The 12,833-nt window shown below is 38.3% G+C and overlaps 1 protein-coding gene across 3 annotated transcripts in view; it reads left to right on the forward strand.

Moving 5' to 3' along the window:
• Nucleotides 1-1,197: 1,197 nt before the first annotated feature.
• si:zfos-2326c3.2 (misshapen-like kinase 1) overlaps nucleotides 1,198-12,833 on the forward strand; it is a 64,917-nt gene continuing 53,281 nt past the window's right edge. For all 3 annotated transcript variants that reach the window (XM_056251239.1, XM_056251242.1, XM_056251241.1), the window contains exons 1-2: nucleotides 1,198-1,349; nucleotides 1,758-1,823. In XM_056251239.1, the coding sequence (XP_056107214.1) occupies nucleotides 1,293-1,349; nucleotides 1,758-1,823 (123 nt within the window). In that variant the 5' untranslated portion in view covers nucleotides 1,198-1,292. The remainder of the gene's footprint in view (nucleotides 1,350-1,757; nucleotides 1,824-12,833) is intronic.

The following is a 12,833-nucleotide window of genomic DNA, read 5'->3' on the forward strand; positions in this document are numbered from 1 at the left end:
AACACTGCATCTGCATCTTCAAGTGAACCAACATTAAAGGTTTTATTTGACCTTATGACTTTGGTTGTTATAGCACAATAATGTAAAAACACATCATCTCTGAGCTTTAAAGAATATAATGTTCTATTTATGCAAATAAATACTATTCAAATCTAATAAGCACATTAAAATAGTTTGTAGCTAGTAAGGAGGGGAGGTATTTAAATATTTGATACAGCTTATCATTTGCCTTATTTCCTGATCGTTTGGTTTTCCTTCATCAGAGTTCTGTTTTGATTATGTTTTTCATACATTATAGGTAGATACATCTTGTTTTTATGGTTTATCTGGTACTATTGATTAAGCATTTCAGTGCTGTTATTGATCTAACAGTTTTTATCATTATCATTTTATTGAATTTGTATACAATTTTGCCCTCTTGCTCTAGTTTAAAGAAATTGAAGGTAACTAAAATCATTGATTTCATTTTGTATACTCACAACTAGTATGCCATTTTACTCTTCAGATACAGTGATATGTGGAAGAGTACAAATATCCCAGCTGTTATATAAAAATATTCACAAACCCAGCAGTTTGTCTGATTCACAGGTTTTTGGTTTTGAATTAGCATATAAATTAGGCCCTATTTGTAATATACCTTGCAAAAAAATTATTGTTATGAACCAACAAAATAAATAAATAAATGTATGAGAAATTAAATCTGAGAGATGCCTGTTTAATTCTATTTTTTGTGTGTGTGTAATATGTTGAAAGTTAAACTCATAAAGGTGATATAATGTTTAAAATGTGCATTTTTAATGAATAGCTTTAAAAAAAAAAAAAAAGTTAGCCAGTTTTAAAGCAAAAGCAAGCTTGTATATAGAGATCAAGCTTTGTTTTGTTTTAAGCAGAGGAAGGGGCAGCTTTTCACTTTTTACTCGTTTTCCGTGTTTCCTGTGTTTGTCCTGAGAAATCACAAGTCCTACTAAAGTAAAGGACTAGCAGATGAATATTAATGAGATAATATTGACGTTTCTTTGTAAATTTCCGGAGTATCTGGGAACATGAGCTTGTTAATATTTAAGCGGCTAAGTTGGACTGTGATTTATTGGTTAATGCGACTGTTGTGAACGCCCACTTCCCAACATTAGCGAGTCAGTTCCAACTGCTGGGCGACAGTTCCGTTATGTTATTAATATTCATGAGCCAAGCCTTCGCTATAGTAGGATTAAACACGCTGAAGATGGGCAGACATACTGTTCCTCAAACCATGATCAGTTAAGAAACTGTTATTGATAGACGAGCTCATAAAAATGGCGAGAGACTTCACTACAACAAGTCTGAGCAACATTGACCTGGCCTCGTTACGGGTAAGTAACTTACAGCAATACTGTACTTATGTTCTTATTTCAGCAGTTTTGCATCTTTTCAACAGCAGCGATTGGTCGAGGCTTGGCACAAAGTTTCTCTCGGCGCTTACACTTTTAGTAGCGATAAGTTGTGTTGACTTTGCTGTAAATGCCATTTCAAGTTGAGAGTGGCCGTTAAACTTAGCTGTCTTAGGGAAATATTCGTGTACTTTTCTTCACTTGTCATTGTCAATCGTACATGATATGGGAATTGTGGTTAAGTAGAGTGAAAACATGGACCGTGTCTCAAAATCAGGGCGAACTGCCAACTCAGATAACAGTGTGGACATCATAACTATTCAAATCGAGTAAATTATTGTCCCAAACCTAGTGAATCTGATCAGTCAATCCATGTCATTTTCATTCCAGGATCCTGCAGGGATATTTGAGCTCATCGAGGTGGTCGGGAATGGGACGTATGGACAGGTTTACAAGGTTTGGGCTGGTGTCTCTTTTCATTGCTTTGATTGTTCTTTATTTTTGGAATTCAAACTCACATATTTGTAATAGTTGTCTGTAAGAGTGCAACAGATCAGCGTTTTGTTCTTTAAGCTGTCTGACCACAAGCAGCACTAGTTACATAAATAGTTTGTGTGAGAGTTTTGCTAATGAAACCTACAAGTGTGGTTTTGGTCTTTGACACACTCTCTGGGTGAAGCTCACTTCCTCATGAAGGGCACAACATGCTTCACATAAATATCACATCTTTAAAGAAGTGTGTTCTGAGCCCAAACATCCTGTGCAGCAGTGGGATGTGATGTGTGACACACACATGTGTGTTTGATTCAGCTCAGGGTGGATCTGTTTCAGTTGCACAAGTCACTTGACAGCATCTTGTGCAATAAAAGCTAGAGGGATGATTTCTTCTCTTCCTTCTGGCATTCTTCGAAAAAGACTGCTGTAAGAGCAGCTCAATTTGTTGGGTGTTCCCTTTTGATGTGAAGTGCTCAGACTATTAAGGACAGCCTTAGTATTTCTGTTTCAGGGTTCGATATTGTAATTGTGATACTGCATCATATCATATTTTTAGTACCAAATACCACACATCACTTTTTCTAAGTTGTTATGCTAGAATTATATGTTATGCTAGAATTATTCGACAATTAACCAATGTCGAATTATTGACATTGATTTTTTTGTTAAAGGTTTTGGTCCTCCAGTGGATAAAAAACAAAACTGCATGCATTTTGCAGGAGAATATTGTTTTAAAGGTGCTCTACGTAACTTTCAGCGGCCTCTAGTGGTGATGTTTCAGATTGCAACCAAATTTTACAAGAGCGCTCGTGCTCGAACTCATAGACAATACCGTCTATTACGCAAATATCTCGGCGAATACTTGACGGATTCGGCGAGCACCGAGCTCGTTGGGACCATCTAGTTGAGCTGAAAAGAACCATATAAGTTCCATAGTTTTTGGTGGTGTTTTCGCGGAGATATTAGCAGAAAACCACCGGGCGCGCTGCAAAATTGCGGACGCCGGTGACGTCACGATCTCAGAAGAAAATCGCTCGTATCTCTGGAACGCAAAGACCCAGAGAGCTCAAATTCGGGGGAGGAGGTCCCAGGGGAACCCTTGCCCGAACGCTAGAGTGGTGGGCCTCGGGGATGCCCCCTACCGGATCGCCGTTCGCTGGGACCCCCGAATTCGAACGGCTATAACTCGGGGAGCCGGGCGAGTTGGACCTCGGGGGTGGGCTCGTTCGAAAGGCCCCGTCCAGCACTACGAACGATTAGAGTCTTGGGAATATTGATCAAAGATTGACTGAGATATAAGCCGAAAAACGTGCGCCTTTAACCGGACGTAACTCCCTGACCGTCTACAATAAGGAGAGAGGCTCGGGAGCGCGCATGCACGTCACATCCGTTGGATTTCGCGGTAAATCCAACCCGGAGACTTCACATAGAAATAGGAATACTGGCCTTCAGAGGTAATAGCAAAACTCGACAAGTGGATCATTTTAATGTGTGATTACAACCCCTTCACACACGGGCAATAAAAAAAAGGATTCATTTTAGTAGAAAGGTTACATAGAGCACCTTTAATAGTACGGATGAATATGAGTCTTCACAATAGAAAATGCTTTGAACTCTGTTAGAGAGCTACATATGGCAATTTATCTGTTCAATAAAACACCTTACTCACCTGTTGAGTATTAAAAACACCATCATCTCTGCATTGCTTTTACAATCATTCAAATTCTCCGAAAAGCTGAGCCTATGTTGATCCTTGTGTTATTATGAGCTCTGCCGCTTTCTCTTTTTCGCCAGACTCTTTTCTGTTCTGCATTTTTTTTTAAATGGCTGATTCCCTGGAGGTTGGAGATTTAGCAGCTTCATGTCATCCTTTCTCGCTCATTGTGACAACTAACCTCAGCCACTCACACACCATAACGCGTCAAAGTAGACGGACAACTGCTCTCTCTATTTACAGATATTACGAGACACGCAGGGGCGAGTGACATATGTACGCAATTTCCCACGAAAACTATCCCGACAGGTCTAAAATAAACATTTATAACAGGCCTACCGTAATGAATCAGGGTAAGACAAAATCACGTTTTGGAAGAAGGATTAATGTTGTATTGACTTATTTAATTATTGACAATTATTTAATAATTTAAATTTTGAATGAAAAAAAGTTACATAGTGTACCTTTACATTTAATTTGTTATTTTTCTTAAATCATTTTCAACTTAGGAAAATGGCGTCCTAAATCTAGGAACCTGCTTTTGCATCATAATATATCATGATTTATTGCACAGCTCTCATGCCCATCATTTCCACAGCTAGCTCTGTGTTTAGAGCTTTCTTACACACACAAACACTTGTTTCATCACATTTTTTCACTTATGAGGAACACAAATCCAATCACTTCTTCGCTTTCTAGTGCAGCGTGTGCTTTCACTGTTACTACATCTTTAAAGTCGTCATGAAACGGAAATTGCGACCGACTTTTCTTCCTTATTGTGAGGTCATACATGAAAACTCATTGACTACGTTTACATGTGCACCAATAATGCGATTATTTCTAATAATCAGAGTAAGGTCTTAAAATGTTTACATGACACAAGCAGAACTCTTCAATCCAGTTTACATGCAATTTTCATTATTCTGATTATTCGCTATAAGTATGGGAATATCACACTCAGATAGTCATACAGTAGGCATGTTAGCGGCCATTGTTTTAATCTATTCACATCAAATTAAAAATAAATTTTTATGGACATACTGGATATTATTCGGTGCCGTGATGAGCATCTCAATGTTTTCCTACGCTACTGTCAGAGTTTAGCGATTTGGAGAACTAGAGAAACCTTCAGAATACTGTCACAGAGTTAATTTTATGAAGTTGTGTGAGTCACACACTGCATCCGTGTAGAACCGAGCACATGCAAACTTTGGTCAGAGCGGTAATAATGAAATTAAGGTGTTTACATAATAATAAAGGTTTATTCGGTTACTAAACATAAAACAGAATATATATACAACAAATTCATTACAAACAAAGAAGGTAACCGAACAGGTGTAGGCTGAAGCCATGGCTTATTACGCCTACCCTATTTACATCATTTACATCAACATCAACATCTACCCATCAAAATTTGAACATAAACAATATACATGTATAAACATATGCATACATACATACATTCCTATATACACATACTGCATACTCATATACATACATATATACATACATACAAACCTCTGCACTTGATTACAAATATTTATTTATTACTTATATTATTGAAATCTAAACACAACAATTATGCATAAACTTATCTTGGACAATTATTCTTAAGCATCCGAATATTTGTCAAAAATTAAGATTTTAAACTGTTTTTTTTAAAGTAATGAATGGAATTACTCCTCCTAAGATCATCAGTGAGACCATTCCACAAGTCGACCCCTTTTACCGAGATGGTGTTCATTTTAAAGTTTGTTCTGACCATCTGTTTTTTAAACATGTTCTCTCCTCTTAAGTTATATTTCTGTTCCCTGTTTTCAAACAAACATAGTATATTTTCAGGCACTATTTTCCTATTAACTTTGTACATAAAAACGGCAGTATTCAGACTGACTAAATCAGAAAATTTTATTGCTTTAAATTTACAGAATATAGAATTTGTCGGTTCATTATACGGGGAATGATTGACTATCCTTATAGCTTTTTTTTTGTAAAATAAAAATGGGTTTTGTGTTTGTAGTGTAGGCATGCCCCCATATTTCAACACAGTAAAAAAAATATGGAACAATAAGAGAACAATACAGAATATACAAAGCGGCGTATTTAAAAAGTACTTGGTTTTATGTAATATAGCTATTGTTTTAGAGTAGACAGTTTTGATTGAACATGAGCGATGTGAGGTTTCCAGGATAGTTTATGGTCTAATATTATTCCAAGAAATTTGTTTTCATTTACCCTTTCTAGTTCCACATCATCAATCTTTAAGCTCATGCTGGTTTTAATTTGTCGATTACTAAATATAATATATTTTTGGTTTAACTTAAATTAAAAGAGTTTATTTCGGTCAAACCATTGCTTAATTCTGGATAGTTCTGTAGTCACATCAGAAATTAATTGGTGAAGATTTTCCCCAGATACATACAGTGTTGTGTCATCTGCAAATAATACACATTTTAACAAATTGGATACCTTACAGATGTCATTAATATATAAAATAAACAACTTAGGACCAAGCAAAGAACCCTGGGGCACCCCACAAGTTACTTTACGCATTTCTGATTGATGCTCATTAAAATTAACATACTGGTGTCTATTGTCAAGATAGCTTTCTAACCAAGAGTAAGCACGGCCTCTAAAACCATACTGCTCTAGTTTATTCATTAACAATTTATGATCTATGGTATCGAGGTCGACAAAAACACCCAAAGTAGAATACTTTTTGTCTAATGCAGATGCTATATAATCAACTAATTTAATAACTGCCATTGAAGTCGATCTACCACTCCTGAATCCATATTGATCGTCACTTAATATCATGAATTTTTCTATGAAACTATCAAGCCTCTTCAAAAAAAGTTTTTCCAGTATTTTTGAAAATTGGGATAATAATGAAATTGGTCTATAGTTTGAGTATAAATGACTATCACCACTCTTGTAAATTGGTATAATTTTTGCAATTTTCATCTGATCTGGAAACACTCCAAATTTTTAAACATGCCTGTTTATTCCGATTAAAATCAGTGTACGCCACATAGTGTAATGCGAATATAGTTACTATGATTTATGATCTTAATTGCATTAATTTGATCAAAGTATTGCATTTACATGAGGTAAAGTTTGATTGTAATATTGCCAAAATTCCATTATAATCGCATCATGAGGGTGCATGTAAACGCACTCTTTGTCTTTCGGTGAAATTTGTTCTGACGTTGAAATAGGCTATTCACCTGATTCATATATGAAATGTGAGGTTGATCAATTTATAAACCGTATATTGTTATTGTCAAAACTTAAAATGTTGTTTTTACACTCGATTTATTGTTTAGGATGTTGCCATGGACCGGGGGTCTCCAATCCATGTTTTTGGAGGTCCTCCTGCTCCAATATAGCCTAGATGCCAGCCCGAACCCCACCCACAACATTTTTTGGTCGGGAAGTTCGGTCTGGACTCGCTCCATTGAGGAGTAATTATGATCGGTTCAGAATTAGTCGGGCCAATCAAATTGCCAGGGCGGGCTTTATACGATGATGGACAGATGATCTGCAGTTACGTAATCATCACGTTATCAAAGAGCGCTTAACTGGTTTCCCTCAGAGACGACTGCAGCTGGAGAACTGAGTATAGATTCCGCTATTGTAAAAGAAATCGACAGCGCATTCATTTTAAAAGACGAACAGAGAACTGCAATCAAGGCATTTGTCGATCGGAAAGATGTGTTTGCCGTCCTTGCTACTGGATTCGGCAAAAGTTTAATTTATCAGCTGGCTCCGATGGTCGGTCGCTAAGAAGATGGGATGCAATGAAAACCCTGTGGTAGTTGTGGTTTCTCCTTTGGTCGCACTCATGGAGGACCAAGTAAAAGAAGCAACACTCATTATTTTACTACTTCCAGCGTGCGTGCAGTTGAGTTCTGTTGACAATTTGCGTAGCTCATAAAAAAAACACTTACTGCTTTGGTCTGATTGGTTGTAGGTCTATCCAATTGAGTGCAGAGGGTTTTTTTCTCCTGGTTCGGTTAAGACACGCCTCATAATCAAAGCCCTATGGAGCAGTATCAGACTCACATTCTGACTAGAATATGAGTATGACGAAGTCAGGCTAGCTCCAATATACACTGCCTGTGTATTTCAGCAGTCCTGAAGATCTTGCTTAGCTGGATCCGATGTGCTTGGAGTGAAACCTTCTGGACCTCATTGGAGACCTCTGCCAGATCTATTAACCCTCTCCCAGTTTTAGGATGACAACACAGTGTTTTTATCCCATCCTTATTACAGTTTTAGACACTGGTAAAACACAGTCCGAAACAATATATTGTTTTTAAGAAAGACTTTTAAGATCCTTTTCTCCACAGTTCCTCTTGAGCTCTAATGTGGATCAGTTTTCACAGCTTTTCAATACTGTTTCAAAGGAATTACTGGAGAACTGTATAATCCAGTCGTCACCCTTTTTAGACAGCACTTCCTGTTTATGTCCCAGTTCACAGGCATCCTGGAGAACACGAGGAAATCCCCTCAGACAGGAATATCATCTGAAACCTGCAAACATGTTCTGCTCAAATCTCAGTTGGACCTATAATTCATTTTGTTTCACACTCCTAATGTGCAAAACATGGGAGGAGTTACACACCAAAGTTTAATACTTGATGTTCGGTTTGTTCCAACAGCCATTATTGGAAACACTACTACTAATGAGGAGACATTAGCCACTTGTGGGGCCAGTGCGAACCATGCAAAAATGTGCCAGCTGGGGCCAATAGCCTCGGACCTCAAGTTGCAAGGCCAAATCAAGCTGTTTCCACTGTCGGGCCAGTAGCCATGCAGCGCTACCCTAACCTGACAAGTCATGCATCTAGCTGTTAGAACGTAGTGATAACAGATACACTTTCAAACAAAATAATCATATTCAAGTATTTAACATAAGTTATGTAACGCACACAATACTGCACAAATTATAGCAATCACAAAGAAGTAGGTCTTCACTCTCTCTGACCCAAACGCGTACAAATCTGGGCCAATATGAACTAAAGCCTAGTTCACACTACATGATTTTAAAACGTCGGGCTGAACTGTGCGGTTCACACTACATGACTTGCTCTCTGTGAAATCAGGAGTGTTCAAGTTGTTGAGCTGTTCACACCACACGACACAACGTGATTGATCCGCAACAGGAGGTAACGCACTACACGAGTTGACAATAACTCTGTCACCCAACGATTCTATCTGGTCTACAAACCACGTTTTGTCACGAAAAATCACGCGATAAAACTAACCGGAAATGACGCGAAACAGCACGTGCGCCAATACCCAGCGAAGAATACTGACCTCAACCCATGCCTTGCTCTGATTGGCTGTACCTCATGACATCACGTGAGCTTGAGTCGTGCGAGAGCTCTGGATATCTAGCATGCTAGATATTTTTCTGGGCTCGGCGACGCGCCTTTGATGCGTTGTTGGCTCTTTCATACTAACAGATTGGCGAGCGTTCATCGCCCGCTAATCCCCCGCGATTTGCACATGTTAACACCCTGACCTGTCGGCGAGCTCAACGATTTGCAAATCGGGCTTAAAATCATGTAGTGTGAACTAGGCTTAACACAGTAAGGTGGATATAGTATACCACACCCCATCAGTTATATTTGGTTCTAGACTGCCACCTGTTGGTACAGTTGTGCAACTTAGAGAAGATTAAGTCGTGATAACGAGAAAACAACTTTTGTTATCTTGAGATCACGAGAAAACAAGAAAGAATAATAATAATAATCCATGGCCTCTTAATGCTTCCATACATTACTGTCGAGTCCATATCGTAAAAGTCTGTTTGCAAAGCCTGCGCCGAAATTGCAACTGATTTACCAAAGAAACCACAGTGAAATGTACCGCATACAAATAAATAATGCTCAACTGAGACATTCACAATGTTGAAAATAAATAAGAACATTCCTAGCATTATAATCCTTTGGAAGGTGATGTTATTTATCGTCTATCCTGTACTTCTCTAACATCGCAATAACACGCCAGTGGACGGGGCCAAAATTGCAATGATGAAGTAGGCGTTGATTTTCATCTGCAGAGGCGGTACCTATCTATTAGGCACATCCCACAATGAGTCGTTATCTGGGCTTGGTTACAATAAAAGCTGTCTTTGGACTAACAAGGATCGGAAGTTTTCAGTTCTGAAACTTACAGGATATTCTCATAGTTTGATGATGTCTTATATGTCAAAAGCTCAAGGAAAATTAGATTTCTCAGTTTATGACCCCTTTAACTTTATGATATGACGAGAATACTTTTTGTGTGCAAAAAAAAACCCAAACAAAAATAACGACTTTATTCAACAATTTCTTCTCTTCAGTGTCAGTCTCTGACGTGTGATGCTGACACAGGAGCTGGCCAATACTGAGCCGGCGTTCTGGCGTAGAACCCGGAAGCGCTGCACTGTGTTTACAACGTGAATAGCATCAGAGACTGACACGGAATAGAAGAAATTGTTATAGATATTTTATAAAGACAGTCCACTTCGTGTATACAGACAGGAGCCATCTTTGGAAAACAGTCTCGACTAGTCAAACCACGAACGACATTCATACAGTTCAGAAGTTCACTGAACTTCATACAGTTCAGCTCACTTAGCACGTCGTTCGTGGTTTGACTAGTCGAGACTGTTTTCCAAAGATGGTTCCTGTCTGTATACACGAAGTGGACTGTCTTTATAAAATATCTTCTTATTAAACGGTCTGTACACTTACAAAGTTCTCCATGCTTCGTTTTGCATGTAGGGACCCTCATTATGTTACTGTGTTAGTGTGGGGCTATTTTGAGCCTTGTTAGTGGTATTAACTAGCGATTTCTTTTTACTTATTAAATGCCCCCATTACTAGCGTTATACGCTAAACAGTTTTTAGAGATAAAACTCTTTACATTCGATTATCATGAAAACAAATCTCAGAGAACGGTTGACTAGGTACCAATGTTTTTTAGACCAAAGGTTCATTTTGCGCCGGAGTTCTCCTTTAAGGTTGAACCTCTGTAGTCACATGGACTATTTTAACGATGTCTTCACTTCTTTTCTGAGCCTTGAAAGTGGCAATGACATTTCTGTCTATAATGGGTCAGAAACCTCTCAGATTTCATCAGAAATATATTAATTTGTGTTCCGAAGATGAACGAAGATCTTACGGGTTTGGAACGACATGAGGGTAATTAATGATAGAATTTTCATTTTTGGGTGAACTAACCCTTTAAAGACTCAAGATTCCAGCATCGATATTTGACCAATGTTCTACAATAAAAAACTGTTACAGTGACAGTAATTTATTCATTTGTGACAGGAGTGCACATCAATCATGCTGAATCAAACTGGTACGTACCATTTCACATAAAAAGAGAACACTAGGCTACCTTTTCGGTTGCACCTGCTTCCATTTATTTGCGATCACAAGAATGCACAAAAAACTCCACTATACTCACTATACTGTTATCCTTTCAGTCTGAGCAACAGAGAAGAAAACAGGAGTTATAAGTTATACGAGTTAACCAGAGTGCATGTTTTAATGACATGTGGATGCATTAGTCCGACATGGAACCAAAAAAAATACATAATTATATATGATTTGTCTAAGCTTTTCAATAGTTTCTGGTATTTTCAATGTGTATTTATTATCGCAATGGTTAGCATAAGTAGCTTTTAGCATCGCATAGAAATATATTTCTGCCTCATATGCTGATCGGAATCCTCATCGGATCGCAGGGAAGCTATTTCAAACACTGGTGCCTGAAAGTGAGTTGTGAGCAGAAAATTGTTTAAAATGTCTTAAATGTTGAAGTTAGCTTGTAGCCGTAAATGAGCATTGGTGTAGTTGACCTTTTCCAGACTCAGGTAAACTCCTTTGTTCATGACCACTCCTCAAGCCCCAGTTGGCCCGCTTTGGACCAAGGTATTCGGCGGGCCAAAAACCCCTGCCCGTAGGCCCAGAGGAAGCCCTGATGAGGCCCGATCATGGCCCAGAAGTGACAGTGGAAACGCGACTGGCCCTGACACACACAGGGGAAATACGACTATTGCTGTCCTGTTTCCAGAATGGTTTTCTTTTAGTTCTTCTTTTAAAAATGGCGTTCGGCAGGATGAGTCATGGAGGCAGTTTCCCGTCCCTAATTTACGCTGGAGTATGTATCTGAGCCATGACACAGCAGCTCTCAAAGTGCTTGAATGCTGATTTCCAAACAGTGACTGATCCTGTGAACTACATCATGCTTGGTGTTCAGTTGTCCCTGTGCTGACCTACCCATTTACACTGAATTTACTTGCCTCAACATACATGCCTGGAAGTTTCGTTTGCCTAGTACAGGGTTCCTCAAAGGGCCACTGTCCTGCAGAGTTTAGCTCTAACCACTTACCTGTAATTTTCTAGTAACTCTGAAGACCTTGACTAGCTAGTTACGGTGTGTTTGATTAGGGTTGGACCTAAACTCAGCGGGGCAGTGGCCCTCCAGGACCAGATTTGAGGAACCCTGGGTTTGTAAGACCTTTGATGAGCTAATTTAGGTGTGTTTATTTGGGGTTGGAGCTAAACTCTGCAGGACAGTGGCAGCATTGGACACCCCTGTCTTAAAGGGATAGTTGACCCAAAATAGTCAATTCTGTCATCATTTACACATCATCATGTGGTTCCAACCCAGTATGACTTTTCTCTTTCGCGAAACATAAAAGACATTTTGAGGGTTTTTTTGTTGTTTATTTCATACAATGCCTCACAAAAATGAACCGAAACTCTGCGTATATTTGCCACACAGACATGGGAAACATTTCTATAGAAAGCTTGAAAATAAAGTTTTTAAATTAAGTCAAACGAAAACAAATAGAGCAGCGCAGGCTATTCATATGGAAACCAGAACATCACCTCGATTAAAAAATATCAAGCTTCATCCGATTCCTCTGCTTTTCATCATTTTTGGAGGAAGACTCTGTATTTGTTTCAATTCTGCTATTTGTGTCACATTATATTGATAACCCAGCAGACAAATACAAACTTACATTCCAATTGGTCAGCAAAGGTATTTGCATTGCAGTTACACTGAACAGTGAACACACTGAAATGTATAAACTGCTTATTGTCACTGAACACTTTTAACTAAAAATGTAGATTGTAGACAAAAATCATATAAAATGAAAGTGCATTATTAAGTAAACAATTTATAAAACTGAAATAGTCAGTATGTTGTAAATAAAAAATTAAGTGCATTAAGTAAACCTTCATGAA

This window comes from Rhinichthys klamathensis, unplaced genomic scaffold (genome assembly GCF_029890125.1).
Source record: "Rhinichthys klamathensis goyatoka isolate OS25496 unplaced genomic scaffold, OSU_Roscu_1.1 h1tg000079l_1, whole genome shotgun sequence".
NCBI classification, from domain to species: Eukaryota; Metazoa; Chordata; class Actinopteri; order Cypriniformes; family Leuciscidae; genus Rhinichthys; species Rhinichthys klamathensis.